Here is an 18,902-nt window from a genome sequence, read left to right on the forward strand (position 1 = left end):
CCTCCCTGCCCTGCATGTCACCTCCTCTGACCCTCCTCCCCACCCTGCATGTCACCTCCTCTGACCCTCCTCCCAGCACTGCATGTCACCTCCTCTGACCCTCCTCCCTGCCCTGCATGTCACCTCCTCTGACCCTCCTCCCCACCCTGCAGTGTCACCTCCTCTGACCCTCCTCTACAACCCTGCATGTCATCTCCTCTGACCCTCCTCCACAACCCTGCATGTCACCTCCTCCGACCCTCCTCCCAGCCCTGCATGTCACCTCCTCTGACCCTCCTCCCAGCCCTGCAGTGTCACCTCCTCTGACCCTCCTCCCCACCCTGCATGTCACCTCCTCATACCCTCCTCCCCACCCTGCATGTCACCTCCTCTGACCCACCTCCCAGCCCTGCATGTCACCTCCTCTGACCCTCCTCCCAGCCCTGCAGTGTCACCTCCTCTGACCCTCCTCCCCGCCCTGCATGTCACCTCTTCTGACCCTCCTCCACAACCCTGCAGTGTCACCTCCTCTGACCCTCCTCCCCGCCCTGCATGTCACCTCCTCTGACCCTCCTCCCCACCCTGCAGTGTCACCTCCTCTGACCCTTCTCCCCACCCTGCAGTGTCACCTCCTCTGACCCTCCTCTCAGCCCTGCAGTGTCACTTCCTTGGACCCTCCTCCCCGCCCTGCAGTGTCACCTCCTCTGACCCTCCTCCCAGCCCTGCATGTCACCTCCTCTGGCCCTCCTCCACAACCCTGAAGTGTCACCCCCCCGCACCCCAGCACCACCACCCTCCACCACTCATCCTGAACCCCAGATGACCACCACTTCCACCTCTCAGCCCCACACTCACCCCTACAACCCTCTCAGGCAGGGGTGTCAGCACAGGGAGAACTACACTGCCATTCCCCGGGTGCACCCCACAGCTGGGGGAGGTCACAGAAGCTGCAGGCAGGCCTGTGCTGACCCCACAGGACCAGGGTGAGCGGTTGCCCCCTAGCCCGTCTGCACATGGGGTCTCACACCCACCCCAGCCCCCTGCCCCGTCCTCCTGCAGCAGCCCTGGCTCCCCGAGAACACACAGGACACACACACACACACACAGAGGCATGTCCGTGACTTAGACATGGAGACCAGGTGAGCACAGAAGGGGTGACCCTGAGAGGGAACCTCAGATCTGGGGAGCTCCAGCTTTGGGGGCCCCAGACATTGGGCACCTCAGTATCAGGGAAGCCCAACAGCAGGGAGCCCAGCACTGGGGAGCCCCAGAATCAGGAACCCAAGTATTGAAGAAGTCAGCCTTGAGGAGTGCTGCTATCAGGGCACCCCAGTGTCAGAGCCCCAGCAGCAGGGAGCCCAGTGTTGGGGTACCACGCTGACAGTCCCAGCCATCAGCTCTCAGGCCTGAAGCACGTGGCGCTGCCCCGGCCTGGGCAGGATAGGGGGACCCGAGGCTGGGCTGGCAGGACCCCACAGTTGCTGACCCCAGCCGAGGACAGAGCTCCTTCCCGCCCCGGGATGTGAGTCACCTCATGGCCCAGCCCATGACCTCAGCGCAGCTGAGCTTTCTGGGAAGCCAGGGAGGAGGGAGGAGGGAGGGAGGGGGCTCCCCTGGGCGGCGGGGGTGGTGGGAAGGCGCCCCAGACTTTTGGCTTCCTGGAGCTGTCAGGCCTGGCCCAGCTGCGAGGGATTTGGGCTCCAATCAGGCGTTTCCTGTGTCAGCCTGGCCTGGCTCCCAGCTCCAGCCCAAGGGTGGGGGCCCTATCCCCCCCACCCCGCGCCCCCTCCTCACAGTCCACTGCTCCCCACTCTGAGTGGGGCACTGCTGCTCCAGCCCACCTTCCCCAAACCCACAGCCGTCCTCCTCTGCAGTCCCCATCAGGTCCTTGGGCGTCCTGGGCACTCTGTCCCCCCACTTCTGCCTGGGGCTCAGGAAAAAACACCACCGGACCCCTCTCCTCTGCCTCCTTCATACCCCCGGGCGGCTCAGTGGTGAGGGCCCTACAGTGAGGGGACAGGGCCCCGGACGCCTGGGGCAGGAGTTGGCCAGGAGGCTCCAAAGGCCCAGGGGTGGAGGGCAGGGTTCTGAGGGGCGGCATCTGCACTCTGCCCAGGGGCAGCCCCCAGGGGTGAGGTTGCTCAGTGTCCCCCCTCACGGACCCCAGCACCCCAGCACTGGCCCAGCCTCTCTTGCACCCCGTCGCCAGCGAGGGGACCCCGGGCTCTATCCCACGTCTGCCCGTAGGTGATCAGGGGTTACCTGACGCAGCATTTTGGCCTTCTGGGGGGGCCCAGCAGTGATGGGGTGTGGGAGGAAGACACCCAGACCCCTGGACCCAGCCAACCGGACAGAGGGTGTGTCTGTGGGGGTCTAGGGGGAGGCTTCGCGGTGCAGGGGGCAGCGCCCCCAGGAGAGCAGGGTGGGGCCATCCCAGGAGGGCCCTGGGGGGTTGGTGAGTGTGGGCAGGCAGGGTGGGGGCCAGAGCTTTGTGACCTCAATCAGGGAGCCTGCTGGGCATGAGGCCCCTTACTTCTCAGGCCTGTGTGAGGACCGGGGACCAGCCAGGACCGAAGTGTGCACAGCGGACAGGCCGCCTCGCTCAGCTTCACTGCCACGTGGGGGACTGGGTGCCCCTCGCCTGTGAGGCCCGTCCCAGCCTGTGTGCAGCCCTGCTTGCTCTCTTTTCTGGGGGGCTGGCCGGCAGGCCGCCTGGGGTTCTGGAGAGACTGCAGTGTAGGGGTCTTAGCAGAGGCAACACACACTGTAGGGCTGGGGGTCAGAGGGCTGCAGGGATGGGGTGTGGAACTAGAGGGAGGAAAGTAAGGGGTTTCTGCTAGAAGCACCCCAGCAGGGAAGACAGACTCTGTCCCCCTCCCTCCGGACGTCCCTCTCAACCCCAGCCCGAGCCCCCCAAGGCGGCTCATGGAAGCCTCCCTAGAGGAGGAATCTGCACCCCCCTGGCCCCAGGACAGTGCCTTTGAGCTCCAGGCTCTGCACAGGGTGCCAGCAGCCTCCAGCCCCAGACCCGGGGGGCCGGCAGGCACCTCATGGCTGTGCTCCCCGGATGGTGGGGACTCCTCTGGCTGAGCCCTTCAGGCTGGGGGTAGCCAGCTGCCTCTGTCCGACTCAGCTGTAACCCAGAACAGTTTGACTCACCCCCAGCTGCTCTGCACTTCTCAAGGTGACACCCTTGGGAGACTGCTCTGGGCGTCCCTGAAGCCCCAGGGATGGGCCATCACCCCCCCAGAACCCCTTGGGGCAAAGGTCCCTGCAGGAGCCCCAAGGACATTCCTGAGGCCACACCCAGGTGCCAGGCTCTGACCCCGGGTGACACCCCACCTGCCTCTTCGAGACCTGGGACACTCCACCCTCTGCTGTCCTCAGGCTCCAAGGGCCCTGGTCTGCTCAGACACCCTGACACACAGCCCCTCTGTGACCTCTGGGCAGCTCCCCTCTCAGCCTACCTGTGACCCTCCTCCCCATACCCTCCTCCCACATCCCTCTTCTCCCTCCTTCCCCTCCTCCCTCCCTCCTCCAGCCTCCCCCTCCATCCCTCCTATTCCTCCATCCCTCCTCCCTCCCTCCTCCAGCCTCCCCCTCCATCCCTCCTATTCCTCCATCCCTCCTCCCTCCCTCCTCCAGCCTCCCCCTCCATCCCTCCCATTCCTCCATCCCTCCTCCCTCCCTCCTCCAGCCTCCCCCTCCATCCCTCCTATTCCTCCATCCCTCCTCCCTCCCTCCTCCAGCCTCCCCCTCCATCCCTCCTATTCCTCCATCCCTCCCACCTTCACTCCTTCTTCCTCCTGCTCCTCCCCTGCCTCTGTCCTCCTCCCTCTCCCCTTCTGTACCCCTCCCTCCCTTTCCCTGCGCTGCACTGTGCTGGGTGCCAGGGAGTGCCAGGGGCTCAGGGATGGAAATGATGCCACCCACCCACCCAGAATCTCAGAGGCCAGGATGCCCTGGAACCCTGCTTCTCCAAGCCTGGTCTGGGGGTGCCCCGTCCAGAGGAGCGAGGGGACCCACCGTGGGCGAGTCCCTGGTTCCCGGCCAGTGTGTGGAGGGGGGCTGCGAGTCCGTCCCTCTGGCTCTGGGGCCCGCTGGCCTGTCTCCGTACCCCGCTCCCCTCTCTCTTGACCTGGATCTTCAACATCTCCCTATGGACCCTGGTGTGAAGCCAGGCCCAGGAGCATGAGAGACCCCAGCCCAGCCCTGCAGCTCCCCTGTGCCCACCCTGGGGACCTCACTGTCCACCGCCAGCTGTGACCTGCCTCCAGACAGGCCCAAGGCCACCTGGACTCTGGCTTGGGGGAGTCCCCATGGCACTGGGGACTAGCCCCCACCGTGGATGCCCCTGAGGTCCACAGGGAGGTCTCTGGCCCCAGGCCCTATGAGCCTTCCTGTGGCCACTCTCAGCCTTGCCCAGGGCAGCCCCACTCCACAAAGCTTCACCCCAAGTGGATGAGGGGCGTTGGGCCCCCTCGCCCAGCCAGCTCCCTCCCTGGCCTCGGGCTAGGCCCCAGCAGCACCCTCTCCCTGTCTGGCCAGTGCCCTACCTCTGGTGATGGGTCCCAAGGCCTCGGCCCTGGTGCGCCCTCTGTGTCTCTTGCCCTGGCCGGCCTGCCCTCGGGGGGCCTGGGGATGGGGGTCAGGGTGCCCATCACCCTCCGTGTCTCCGGGCACCCCTGCCCCAGGTCCGGGCTCTATCCCTCAGGAGGGACACCCCAGCCCGGCTGGCCCAGCCCCGACCGCGCCTGCAGACAGTTACGCAGCCCCCGGACTGACTGGCGGCCTCCGGGCGGGGAGGCTGGGCCTGGCACGTTCCCGCACACTGCCATCTGCCACCTCCCGCCCTGAGCCTGGCTCCACTGACCCCGGCCACACGCCTGCCTGGGCCAGAGCACAGGAGCCAAGGACGGCTGCTCTACCTGCCGGCCCCCAGTGCTGCCCCCTGGCCCACTGAGTCCTGGCCACCCTGCCAGATGTCCCTCAGCCTCTAGGCCTGGGAACCCATCTTTCCTGAGTCACAGAAGGGCACTGGTCACTCCCGTCAACCACCCTCCACGGCCTTCTGCTCAGGCCTGGGGGATGGGAACCCCGGGCTCCCAGATTTACTTGTCCATAAGGTGCAGACCAGGCAGCCACCCACACAGGGGCAGGGCATCCTCAGGGCAGAGCCCGGCCTGTGCTCACCCTCCTGCCACTGGCCAGGCTGGGCAGCTGGGACCACAGGGTGCCTGGCACACCAGGATCGGGGCCCCCCGCCGGCCTGTCTCCCTCACCTGTGGTGCCTGGTGGCCTGGCTCAGAGTCCCTCCCCTCAGAGGGGACATGCAGGGACACACCCTCCAGCCTGCCACTCCCTGGCGACCCCCCCCCACCCCGTTCCAGACCTTAGTCGCTCCCGTTCCTCCCCCCAAGGCCTGGAGTTGGCCGCGCCAAACACTGAGCACCACCTGCCCGGGCACCTGTGAGGGACGGTCTCGCCACCGACCTGCGCTGAGCTGCTCAGCCGGCCCTCGGGCCCACGGGCCCACGGGCCCAGGCACCCACTCCAGCTTCCGCAGGGCCCCACCCTGGGTGCCCGGAGCACCCTGGCCGCTGCTGGCCCTGGCGCCGCCCGCTCTGGCTCTGGGGCTGGGACTGGAGCTGGGCCCGAACCTCAGAGCTCTGGGCTCCGGCCCCGACGCCCTGCCCAGGGGGCTGGGCCACCCGGTCCCCATGCCCCCTGCTGCTGGCTCACCCGGTCTCCCGGGCAGGACCCGCTCTGGCCCACAGTTCCCCCCCCACCCAGGCCAGTGGGGGCACGCCCACCGGACGCTCAGCCTACCAGCGCACCCCCCACACACATAGCCTCGGTGGGCAGGGGTGGCCACGCCTCTTAGGACAATGTGGTCTGGAACCTGTACCCCTCCCCAGGTCCTCCCGGTAGGCTGCCAGCCCTGCCCCCAGTCCCTAACCCGGGTAGGCACCTTGGAATGGGCTGCTGCTGGGCCCTGGCCTGGAGCTTGGTACTGAGTGCTGGTGGAGGGGCAAGAGGGGGAGAGGGGTTCCCACAGCCCCTCTCAGCTCCAAGGTACACCTGCCACCCCTCACCTAGACAACCTGACTTGGGCCACCACTGACCTGGGCCCCCCTTACCTAGGGACCTCTACCTAGGCACCCCTCACCTGTGCCCACCTCTGACCCGGGCCACCCCTGACCTGGGCCCCCCTGACTTAGCCTCCCTCCACCTTGCACCTCTGACCTGGGCCAGCCACCCCTGACCTGGGAACCCCTGACTTAGCCCCCCCACCTAGCACCCCTGACCTAGGCCACCCCTGACCTGGGCCACCCCTGACCTGGGACCCCCTGACTTAGCCCCCCCACCTAGCACCCCTGACCTGGGCCACCCATGACCTGGGCCACCCCTGACCTGGGCCCCCCTGACTTAGACCCCCCCACACCTAGCACCCCTGACCTAGGCCCCCCTGACCTCAACCCCCACCTAGCACCCCTGACCTGGGCCCTCCTAACCTAGCCCCCCCACCTAGCACCCCTGACCTGGGCCCCCCGGCCTAGGCCCCCCCACCTAGCACCCCTGACCTGGGCCCCCCTAACCTAGCCCCCCCACCTAGCACCTCTGACCTGGGCCCCCCTGACCTCAACCCCCACCTAGCACCCCTGACCTGGGCCCCCTACCTAGCCGCCCTCACCTGGGCCCCCTCATCTGCCTGCCCCCCACATACACACACCTAGGTCTCACCTCAAGCCAGGGTGGGCAGCCCCCATACTCCTGATACTCTCCAGCTTGGGGCCCATGAAGGGGTCACCAGGTGGGAGGCTGGTGACAGTTGACACTAAGGGGCTGTGGTGTGCCAGCCCCCCCCGTTGGGCTTCAGGGGGCACTGGGGGCACCATTCCCACTTCTGGGTGGTTGTGTTTATTGTGCTGAATCCAGATCCAGTTTAGACCCAGACACCCACCCCAGCAGGGCTCTCCAGCCCCAGGGCTCATGGGGGAGGCTGACACCCACCCTGTTCCCTCCTGCCAGGCCCCTGTGGTGGGGAGAGGCCCAGAGGCCCATGGGGGTCGAGGTGGGGGGGTAGGTCCATGGCCACCCTGGCCCCATCCTTGTCACCATGGTCCTGGAGGCCGAGGCAGGGTCTGGCCACGGCGCCCCAGGCCAGCCTCACAGGCCTGAGGTCTGCTTCTGCTGTGGCGGCCAGGCCCCATCCTCTGCCCTTGCCCGAACGCCCCTTGCCTGGAACTGGGGGAACAAACACTGGCGCTCCAACCTCGGGTCTGCCCGCAGGCTGGTTTGTGGGTCCTGTCCTTCATGAGTGGACAGCACATGTGGCCAGATTCTGCAGCAGGCAGGCAGAGCGGGAGGAGGCCTCCAGGGTTAGTCAGTCTCCCCAGTGGGCAGTGGGGAGTCCTGTCAGGGGCCCCACCCAATGACTAGGCACTGCAGGGTGCCCAGGGGCTGCTCAGACTGTGCCAGGCCCATGCCACACATCCTCACCCTCCTTCTTTCCAGCATCTCAGCTCTGAGAGTCAGGTCACAAGTATCCCCAACATCAGAGGAGGTTGAGAAGAAGACCCAGCAAGCTGCTTGGAGGAGGCAGCAACTGGGCTGGGTGGAAGGGTGGAGGAGGGGGAAGGCCACTGCAGGTGGCTGGGAGGAAGGTATCGGATAAGAAGGAGTGGGCCCAGGGTCTTCTGCTCTCTGCCAGCAGATGCCAGCACAGCCCCGTCCGCAGAGGAGGGACTTGGCACAGGGAGCTGGGGACCCATGTGCTCCTTGACCCCTGGGTCCTCATGGAGAGCTGGCAGGGTCAGTGTGGGGGCGGGGTCAGCGCACCCCAGGGTGGGTGGCCTGAGCGCAGGGCAGCAGGCCCGTCTGGATGGGGGGGGTGGTGGGCAGGGCCAGTGCCCATGGGTGGTTCCCAGGGTGCCCGGCCAGGGGGGACCTACCTCCAGAGGTGTGGTGCCCACGTGCTAGGTTCTGCTTAGCGCTCGGCTCTGCTGCCCGCGGCCTGGGGACTGAGTTCTTCAGAGGCTGTGACTGTCGGCGCCGCCCACCCCTGCGTCCTCCCCCCCCAGCCCGCCCCGACCCTGCCCGCCACCCCCTCACCTGTGCCCTGGTCCCCCGTCCCCTGGGCCTCTCCTCCTGTCCTGCTGCCTCAAGACGGGACAAGTAGCAGCTGCTTCCCTGAGACTCCCCCAGCCCCCTCCCTGCCCCCTCTCTCCTCCACCCCACCGCCCCTCCTTCCAAGCCTAGTGAAGATATCAGAGCAGACTCCTTCTGTGGCCCGAGGGCCCATGCCGGCCTCCTACTGCCCAGGCCCTGCTGCCCACACCAGGCTCACTCCCACCCCATCCCCTGCCGGGTGCCCGCCCCAGCCTGGGCCCCCTGCCCATTGCCCGCACCCCTGCCCTGCCTGCCCAGCCTGCCCAGCCTGCCCGGCCTACCCAGCTCTGCCTCCTGCCCAGCCTCTGGCTCTGGGGTCTGCCCGCCTCTGGGTGGGGGGGGGTCCCTGGTTGCTGGCCCCACTCCCAGACCCCCGCCACTGTCTGCTCCCTCTGGTGTCTGTCCCTATCTCTGCCCCCTCCCTCCCCTCCCCTTCCTCTCCCCTCCCTTCCTCTCTCCCTCTTCTTCGCCCGCCTCCTTCTGTGGCTCCATTTGTTTATTCCCAGGCCTGTGTGCACTCTGGGATCCCTCAGGAGGGAGGCTGGGCACCTGGAACCCTCTGCACCCTGATGGTGTGGTGGCCACCCTCTCTCTCCCACCCCAGGGCAGCACTGGGCACTTCAGTCCATGAGCCCCAGGACAGGCGTGCCTGCCAGCCAGGCATAGGGGAGCCCTGCTCCCTTGAAGTGGCCAGTGACACAGGTCAGCAGTGGCCTGGCCAGCGCCCCCATGCCTCCACCCTGGCTGTGGCTCTGGCCCCCAGAAGCAGCCTAGCCCTGGCCAGTGCCCCCAGCGCCCCCATCCCCCCCCTGGCTGTGGCTCTGGCCCCCAGAAGTAGCCTAGCCCTGGCCACTGTCTCCAGCGCCCCCAGTGTCCCCATGCCCCCCCTGTGGCTCTGGCCCCCAGGAGCAGCCTAGCCCTGGCCAGTGCCCCCAGCGCCCCCATTCCCCCCCTGGCTGTGGCTCTGGCCCCCAGAAGTAGCCTAGCCCTGGCCACTGTCTCCAGCGCCCCCAGTGTCCCCATGCCCCCCCTGTGGCTCTGGCCCCCAGGAGCAGCCTAGCCCTGGCCAGTGCCCCCAGCGCCCCCGTCCCCCCCCCTGGCTGTGGCTCTGGCCCCCAGGAGCAGCCTAGCCCTGGCCAGTGCCCCCAGCGCCCCCATGCCTCCCCCCCGGCTGTGGCTCTGACCCCCAGGAGCAGCCTAGCCCTGGCCAGTGTCCCCAGTACACCCAGCGTCCCCATGCCCCCCCCCCCGCTGTGGCTCTGGCCCCCAGGAGCAGCCTAGCCCTGGCCAGTGCCCCCAGCGCCCCCATCCCCCCCCCTGGCTGTGGCTCTGGCCCCCAGGAGCAGCCTAGCCCTGGCCAGTGTCCCCAGTGCACCCAGTGCCCCCATGCCCCCCCCTGTGGCTCTGGCCCCCAGGAGCAGCCTAGCCCATTGTTCTCCCGGTTGGGCTGAGTCACCCTGACTCACTCCAGAAGGTTCTGGCGAGTGCCGAGTGCCGGATGGCTTGTGTGTGGCGTGTGTGTGTGTGTGTGTGTGTGTGTGTGGGGGGGGGGGGGTCGCCAGTCCAGGACCAGCCTGAGGGCAGCCTATGTCCCGGCACCCCGAGAGGCAGTCAGCCCTGGGCTCAGCAGGTAACCAGATGGGCCAGGCCACCAAGCCAGCAGCCAGGCAGCTGGCGTGTCAACCTCGGGCCAGGCCGGGTGGCCGAGGTGCCTTCCCTGTGCAGGTGGCCAGCTCTGCCTCCTGTCCACCCCCCAGCATGGACCAGCCGGGGTCACAGCGACAATGAGTCCCAGGGCACAGAGGTGTCCAGCAGGCAGATGGCAAGGGTGTGTGCCATGGCCAGGTGGGGGGGGGGCTTCATGGAGTGGGCCAGAGAAAGCAGTGTGTCCAGCTGTGCTTAGTACCCATGCCAGTATCAGCCAGCACTAAGGAGATTTGCAGGGCTGAGGGGGAATGGACAGTGGACCAGCGGGGTGGGGGGGCTCCTCACCCCCACCCACCAGCCTGCCAGCCCATCAGCCTGCCAGCCCATCAGCCTGCCAGCCCACCAGCCCACCAGCCCACCAGCCCGCCAGCCCACCAGCCCGCCAGCCCGCCAGCCCGCCAGCCCGCCAGCCCGCCAGCCCGCCAGCCCGCCAGCCCGCCAGCCCGCCAGCCCACCAGCCCATCAGCCTGCCAGCCTGCCAGCCTGCCAGTCCATCAGCCTGCCAGCCCATCAGCCCGCCAGCCCATCAGCCTGCCAGCCCATCAGCCTGCCAGCCCACCAGCCCGCCAGCCCATCAGCCTGCCAGCCCATCAGCCTGCCAGCCCATCAGCCCGCCAGCCCATCAGCCTGCCAGCCCATCAGCCTGCCAGCCCACCAGCCCGCCAGCCCATCAGCCTGCCAGCCCACCAGCCCGCCAGCCCATCAGCCTGCCAGCCCATCAGCCTGCCAGCCCATCAGCCCGCCAGCCCATCAGCCTGCCAGCCCATCAGCCTGCCAGCCCACCAGCCCGCCAGCCCACCAGCCCGCCAGCCCACCAGCCTGCCAGCCCATCAGCCCGCCAGCCCGCCAGCCCACCAGCCTGCCAGCCCATCAGCCCGCCAGCCCATCAGCCCACCAGCCCACCAGCCTGCCAGCCCACCAGCCCACCAGCCCACCAGCCCATCAGCCCGCCAGCCCATCAGCCTGCCAGCCCATCAGCCCGCCAGCCCACCAGCCCACCAGCCCACCAGCCCGCTAGCCCGCCAGCCCGCAGCCTGCCAACCTGCCAGGACTGAGGCGTGGCCAGCACGTCCTGGTTGGAGCAGAGAAGCACACCCAGGAGGAGGTGGTTGCCAGCTGTTGTAGTATCCCCGCCACCAGGAGCTTGGCATGGAGCCCATGGCCAGCCCTCATGCTGCTCGGTGGGGTGGCAAGGGCAGGAGGACAGATCTTACGGCAGTGCAGCGGTGCCCAGACTGACACTTTTAAAGTGAGGTACGTCCTTCTGGGGGTGGGGGGATGCCTGTCAGAGTATTCAGCACCAACTCTGATCTGTTCATCCATCCATCCATCCCCCATCCATTCACCCATCCATATATCCATTATCCATCCACTTACCCTTCCATCCATCATCCATCCATCCACTTACCCATTCACCCATCCATCCATCCATCCATCTTTCCACCCATCCATTGATCCACTCTTCCACTTATCCATCCACCCATCCATCCATCCACACATACACCTATCCACTCATCCATCCATCCATCTGTCCATCTGTCAGTCCGTCTGTCCGTCCATCCATCCATTCGTCCATCCATCCATCTATCCACCCTTCCATCTATCTGGTCATCATCCTCCACCTATCTCTCCATCACCCCACCCATGTTATCTTCTTAGAGAGCTCACGCACCCCCACCCATAGATGCTCTCATCCAAACCCATCCATCATTTATCCATCTGTTCTCCATATGCTGTCTGTCTTCCATCCATCCACCCACCTGCCAGTCCACCCTTCCTTCATCTCCTGTCAGCCACCTTTCCGTGTGACATCCATTGGTCCGTCCACCCCCCACGCTTTCTCTGCATCCAGTTTCCCCGTGAACACAATCAGCCATTGCTTGACCTGCCCAAGGACCCCTGAACACACAGCTATGTCCACTTCTCTCCATGTTCAAGCAAAGCTCTGCCCACCCATCAGCACTTCACCGGAATAAAAACTTGCACGCACATTCTTCCTTAGGAGAGCAGTGCCCGCCATCCCATCGGGCACAGGGGACCACGGCACCATCACTGCGAGCACTCACAGGGTCACCATCACCTGCGTCTGCACTTGCCTGGCACCCAGTGAGCTGTGCCCATTCTGCCATATGCCCACCTCTCTCTAGCCGTCTCCTATGCTCACAGTCACTGCCCCAAAGCCCTCCCCCATCTTTATCTGTCTGTCCTTCCACTCACAGGTGCCCCATCTGCTCCACAGTGAGAGGCACCTGCACCAGTCCATCCCCACCAGGGTATGGGAATGAGTGGGCACTGACGTGGGCACTGACGGGGTGGGGTGCTGATCCCGAGTGGGTGCTACTTCTGCTATGCCACCTGTCCATTCCCATACCTGCACCCCCCCCAGCACCCACTCATCCACCCCCCGTGCACCTGCTCACACACCTGTCCCTCTCCCCCACACTTCCCCTCAGGTGGACTCTCTCAGGCGCCTCGGGGAGCTGGGAGTCAGCACCAGAGGCCCATGGTTCTAGCCCCACAGGGCTGACGTGTGAGGAGAGCAGATGGAGAGACCGTCTCACGCAGGACAGCAAGCCCTGGTGAGGGAGACGCCAAACAGCAGCCAGGCCGACAGGACACAGAAGTCAGGAGGAGCAGCCAGTTAATGTTGTATTTATTCAGAGAGAAGACAGACAGACAGACAGGTAGATGATAGACAGGCAGGTGATAGGTAGATAGATAGATAGATAGATAGACAGACAGACAGACAGACAGACAGGTGATAAACAGATGATGGATAGATAGATAGGCAGGTGATGGATAGATAGATGATAGATCCGCAGGTGATGGATAGATAGAAGATAGATAGATAGATAGATAGATAGATAGATAGATAGATAGATAGGTGATAAACAGGTGATGGATAGATAGATAGGCAGGTGATGGATAGATAGATGATAGATAGGTAGATAGATGATAGATAGACAGGTGATGGATAGATAGGTAGATAGATAGATGATAGATAGGCAGGTGATAAACAGATGATGGATAGATGATAGATAAAAGCTAGACAGGTGATAGGTGATGGATATATAGAAAGAAAGGAAGGAAGAAAGAAAGGGATAGATAGATAGATAGAGAGATAGATAGAGAGATAGATAGATAGATAGAGAGAGAGAGAGAGAGATAGATAGATAGATAGAAAGATAGGTGATGGGCAGATGATGGATAGCTAGTTGATAGATAGATAGATAATAGAAAGATAATAGGTAGGTAGGTAGGTGATAGACAGATAGCACCTCTTGAACCACAGGCCTTGGTCCTGCCAGCCTGCACTCCTCCAGCAGTTCCCGCTGCCACCTGGACACTTCAGGGAAAGTCTTGCAGGAAAGAACAGTCTGTCCTCATTTGAAAGAGAGACTGGGAGAGAAAGACAGGTGTCTCTGCTCATGTGACAGCAAGTGTCCCAAGGAGATATTCATGGGGGGTATTAGGGCACGGGGTGCCCCTCTGCAGGTTGGCCTGGCATCCCTCACAAGGCGATGTCCTGACCATGCACTTGCCTGTCTGATCACCTGCCCCTGTCCCACGTGCCCACCTGTCCCACCTAGTGCCTCTCAGGATCCACAGCTGCCTGCAGCTTCCTCCCCCAGAGCCCTGTCCTGTTTGTCCTTTCCACAATCTCCCCAAGCCCTCTGCCATGCTTCCCTCCGTGTGTCCAGGCCAGACTGCCCCCAACCCCACCAATCCACCCACAGTCCATCATGAACTTCCAAATCCATCCACATGCATTCACCATCCATCCACCCATCCACCATCTATCCATCCATCCATCTACATCCATCATCCATACATCAACCATCCATCCACCATCCATCCATCATCTATCTACCATCCATCCATCCACCCATCCACTATCTATCCATCCACCCATCTACATCCATCTACATCCATCATCCATTCACCACCCATCCACCATCCATCCACCCACCCATCATCTATCCATCCACCCATCTACATCCATCTACATCCATCATCCATCCACCATCCATCCACCATCCATCCACCCACCCACCATCTATCCATCCACCCATCTACATCCATCCACCATCCATCCATCATCCATCCATCATCCATCCACCATCCATCCACCATCTATCCACCATCCATCCATCATCCATCCACCATCCATCCACCATCCATCCACCCACCCACCATCTATCCATCCACCCATCCACATCCATCCACCATCCATCCACCATCCATCCACCACCCATCCACCATCCATCTATCATCCATCCACCATCCATCCACCATCCATCCACCACCCATCCATCATCCATTCACCATCCATCCACCATCTATCCACCATCCATCCATCATCCATCCACCATCCATCCACCACCCATCCATCCATCCACCATCCATCTATCATCCATTCACCACCCATCCACCATCTATCCACCATCCATCTATCATCCATCATCCATCCATCATCCATACATTATCCATCCATAATCCATCCATCATCCATCCACCATCCATCCATCATCCATCCATCATCCATCCATCATCCATCCACCATCCATCCACCATCTATCCACCATCCATCCATCCACTCACCCACATCTATCCATCCAGGTCCATCCATCCATCCATCCATCCATCCATCCATCCATCCACCCATCCCCCCCACAGGGTCCCAGCCCCGGGGGGGGGGTGACTAGCCTGTCAGTGACCTCAGACTCTCCCTGGGTGGGTCTGCCTCCTGCCCCCTGCCCTGAGGTTTCTCACGTCACCAGGGGAGGCAGCTACCAGCTGTGAGGGGTGGACTACCTTGAGGTGTCAGCCCCCCCATTTCCCAGAAGGCTTTGGAATTCTGGGAGAGGTAGGGGTTCCTGCTGCAGAGGGGCTGGGGGCCGGGCCGTGAGTGGGGCTAGCCCGGCAGAGACCCTAGGGCTGCCTTCTGGAAGCCTCTGGGGAGACCCAGCCCCTTCTGACACAGACAGGCCCCATTTCTGCTTTCTGGAGAGAAGTTTGGGAAGCTCTGTGTGGAGTGGGCAGTGGGTCAGGACCCCCCAGGCCTTGCTGGCTCTCTGGCACCCCAACCCTGAGCAGGGGATCCCCAGAGGAAGTGTGTGGCAGGGAGCAATAAGGACCTCGCTACAGCCCCCAGAGGACAGTCCCCAGCCCTGCTGGACCTTGAAGCCTGGGTCCCAGCTGTGGAGGGTGGAGGATAGACGATGGGTCCCAAAAACTTAACCCCTATCCCCGCAGGGTCAAGGAAGCAGAGCCCCCTCCTCCAGGTGGGAGAGCTGGGCCTGGCTAGGACTCTGTATAGAGGGGGAAACCAAGGCAGACAGCATGGGTGAGGTGGAAAATGCCTTTGGGGCCCAGAGCTAGGCCCTTGGGCCCCACTCTGCAGCCTCTCCCCTCAGCCTGGACCCTCAGGGATCACCCATCTCTATGACTCCCTTTGAGGGAAACTGAGGCAGAGATGGGCCACAGGCCACCTGTTTCCCAGGGATGTGGGGCAGGCAGGAAGGAGCTCAGGCCCACTGCTATAGCCCTCCAGGGGCTGTGAGGGCCCAGCAGAGTGGAGAGGAAGTGGACCCCCACCCAGGTGCAGGAAGTGACTGACATCTGCCAGGCCCGGTCCCCACAGGAAACTTCCGGAGCCTGGCCTTTGGCCTGGGGGTGGGGGGGTGGGGGGAGCAGGGGGAGGAAGCCCATGGAGCCCCCCAGCTCTTCAGGGCAACCCGATCTCCCACCAGGAGGTAACTGCAGCCTCTCTGCCAGCCCTGGGCAGCCTGGCTACCTCTGCCCCTCCAGCACCACCAGCTGGGGTCTGCAGGCCACCAGGGGCACGGCCAGGGGCAGGGCATCCCAGTGGTGACACTCTGGGGCCAGGGAGGAGAGAGCCGCCCTCCCCGTGGCTTTTCTGCTGGCTTTCATGGCTCAGAGGGGGGGACCAGGGCTGAGGGGGGACCGGGACTCAGGGAGGACCAGGGCTCAGGGGGTTCCAGGGTTCAGGGAGGGCAAGGGCCTCTGTAATGCCATCACCTTCCTGACCAGAAAGTTCTAGGTCACCTATGGGAGAGGGTGGCAGCAGCCCTGCAGGTGACCCCACAGAATGTTGCTGGTGCGGGGGCTGTGGGTGGAGGCTGGGTGTGGGGTTAGGGGTCCTCACTGGTCTTCCTAGAAGAAATGGCCCCTCGTTTTGGGTCCCCAGCTCCACTGCCCTGAGACTTTGCGTTTCACTCCCCCTAGGAACCGGGGTTCCAGAATGGGGGGTTATCAGTGTGAGCGCCCATAGACCTCCAGAGCACTGGGGATTAGGGGTGCAGGTTCCTCAGGTCCCACTCAGTCTGTACCCACAACAGTGTGTCCAGCCGTGTCCGGGGGAGCCCTTTCCCTGCTCTGTGTGCTCCAGGGACAGGCCCCCAACTTCTGGGGGAGGCTGTCAGGGTTGGACTGGGGGCCCCCGTCTGGCAGCTCCCTGAGCCCCCCCGTGAATATGGGACTCTGACCTGCTGCCCTCCCCACTCCTGGGGGATCCCGGGAAGGGGCTTCCCTGGCCGCGTCCCCCCCACAGCTCAGGGGCGTCCCCCAGGAAAGCCCCAGGTTCCTTGAGTCACCGTGAACCCAGAAGCCATCCCGCCTCAGCACCCTCTGGAAGGAACTGTCAGTCAGCTCCCAGGGATTCCCAGGGAGAGTGTTGACCCTGCTCCAGCACCCCACAGCCTCATGCTCCCCTCTCGGGCCCATGGGACTCCCAGGACCAGTGGCAGCTTGGAGGTGGGGCCAGGGCCTCTAGCACCTTCTATGGCCATGGAGCTAGGGCTGCTGACGTGAGGAACCAGACCTGACAGGGACACAGCTGTCCCGGTCACCTGCCACTCGGACACCCGATTCCAAGGGCACGCGGGCAACGGCACCCCCCCTGCAGCCAGCACGCCCCAGCTGGGAGGCCCCACGTAGCGCCCGCCCATCACCCCTGCCCCGCGTGGCACCCTCACCCAGCACCAGCACCCACAGGCTGGCGGGGAATCCCACCCCTTACCTCGCGCACACACAGCGGCTGGCTCCATGTGTGACCCCGGTGCCCAGCCTCAGACCCTGCCCTCCACCGCCACCCACAGGACCTCCCGGACTCAGGCACATTGCCCGGAGATTCACGGGGTGGGGGTGCTGAGCAGCTCCCCGGAACCCGGATGAAAGGCTCCGGCCCCTGGGGAGGAGGGCCGGCCTTCAGGTCCCCAGGTCCCCGCTTCCAGCCTCCAGGGTCCCCACATCCGTTGGTCCCTGTCCTGGGTTGGCACCCATGCCCCCAGCTACCAAGGCCCTTCAGTGAGGGTGAGGGTGGGGGCCCCCCGCCGCTGTGGGCCCCGGACGCCCGGTCCCACTGCACCCCTTACCTGGTGCCGTGCGCCCCCAGCAGCTCCTGCTGCTCCTGTGGGCCTGGCTGGTCGGTTGTCTCTGCCATGGCCTGGCTGCTGTCCGTCTGTCGGTCCGTCTGTCTGTATGTGGGGTGCTGCGTCCGCCCCACCCCGGCAGCTCTCACTTCCCCCTTCTGCCGCAGGTCGGGGCCCCAGCATCACTGTGGGTGTTGGTTTCTAATCTGTTGCTGCAAGAGACAAGCAAAAACCCCAAACCAGCCACCAGGAAGTGTGCAGAGGGCAGGCTGACAGGGAGGGTGCGGCCCCTCCTGGACCCATAGGCCGGTCTGCCCCTGCATGGGGCCTTGGCCCTGTCCCCAGGTGCCTAATTGGTGGCCCCCCAGCACCCAGTACCTGTCCTGTCCCCCATGCACCTGTCCCCCATGTGCCTGGCCTATATGTCTAAGTGCCTGTCCTGTCTCCCTGGCCTGCCCTGGGTGTCTGGCCTGTCCTCGGGTGTCTGACTTGTGCCCCTGGGTGTCTGGCCTGTCCCTCTGGGTGTCTGGCCTGTCCCTGGGTGTCTGGCCTTTCCTCAGGTGTCTGACTTGTGCCCCCTGGGTGTCTGGCCTGTCCCTCTGGGTGTCTGGCCTGTCCCCTGGGTGTTTGGCCTGTCCCCTGGGGGTCTGGCCTGTCCTCTGGGGGTCTGGCCTGTCCCTCTGGGTGTCTGACTTGTCCTGTCTCCCTGGCCTGCCCTGGGTGTCTGGCCTGTCCCCTGGGTGTCTGGCCTGTCCCCTGGGTGTCTGACTTGTGCCCCTGGGTGTCTGGCCTGTCCCCCCAGGTGTCTGGCCTGTCCCCTGGGTGTCTGGCCTGTTCCCCTGGGTGTCTGACTAGCCCCCCCGGGTGTGTGGCCTGTCCCCCTGGGTGTCTGACCTGTCCCTCTTGGTGTCTGGCCTGTTCCCCTGGTGTCTGACTTGTCCCTCCAAGTGTCTGGCCTATCCCCCGGGTGTCTGGCCTGTCCCCTGGGTGTCTGGCTTGTCCTCAGGGTACCTGGCCTGTCCCCTAGGCCCTGAACCTCCACTCAGCCATCTCAGGTGAGAGGGATGGAGACCATAGGCATCACCCCCAGGACAAGGGGACAGTGCAGGCCATGCCCACCACCCTGGTTGTTGAAGTGACCAGGCCAGGAGCTTGGAAATGGGTGGGGGTGTGTTGGACACTGGGCATGCAGGACCCCCACATCTGGGCCCCCTGGCCTGGAGGCCCCTGCCCCCTCCCCCCGAGGCACAGCCCACAGTCCCAAGAGTGGCCTTATTTGGAAGTGGCCTCCGGCAAGGTGCCTAAAGAGACCAGGAGACTCCTGCCCCATGTGACCAGGTCTCCAAAAGGGGAACTGTGAACAGAGGTCTGTCGCAGCAAGGGTGGGGCTCAGAGAGCCCTGACTCTGACAGCCTCCCCAGAAGCCGGGGGGAATGGGGGGCAGGTCCCAGGAGGCAGCCTGGACAGCTTCGCCAGGCTCGGAGCTTCACCTGTGAGCTGCGAGTGATTCCCTCCTGCTACTCGAGGCTCTGCACTCACCCCCAAATCCCAGGCCCAGCCTATGGTCCCCCGTCCCCATTCCACGCCCTCCGCCTGCACAGGGTGGACATGAGGGTCCCGGCCCCCTCCCACCGGCAGCTGGGCCAGACG

General features: G+C 64.4%; 1 protein-coding gene across 1 annotated transcript in view; it reads right to left on the reverse strand.

Annotated features, from left to right (window-relative positions):
- LSP1 (lymphocyte specific protein 1) overlaps positions 1 to 17,433 on the reverse strand; it is a 34,092-nt gene extending 16,659 nt beyond the window's left edge. The window contains exon 1 of the mRNA XM_060177293.1: positions 17,256 to 17,433. Within this exon, the coding sequence (XP_060033276.1) occupies positions 17,256 to 17,323 (68 nt within the window). The 5' untranslated portion in view covers positions 17,324 to 17,433. The remainder of the gene's footprint in view (positions 1 to 17,255) is intronic.
- Positions 17,434 to 18,902: the final 1,469 nt, after the last annotated feature.

Source organism: Erinaceus europaeus, chromosome 17 (assembly GCF_950295315.1).
Source record: "Erinaceus europaeus chromosome 17, mEriEur2.1, whole genome shotgun sequence".
NCBI lineage: Eukaryota > Metazoa > Chordata > Mammalia > Eulipotyphla > Erinaceidae > Erinaceus > Erinaceus europaeus.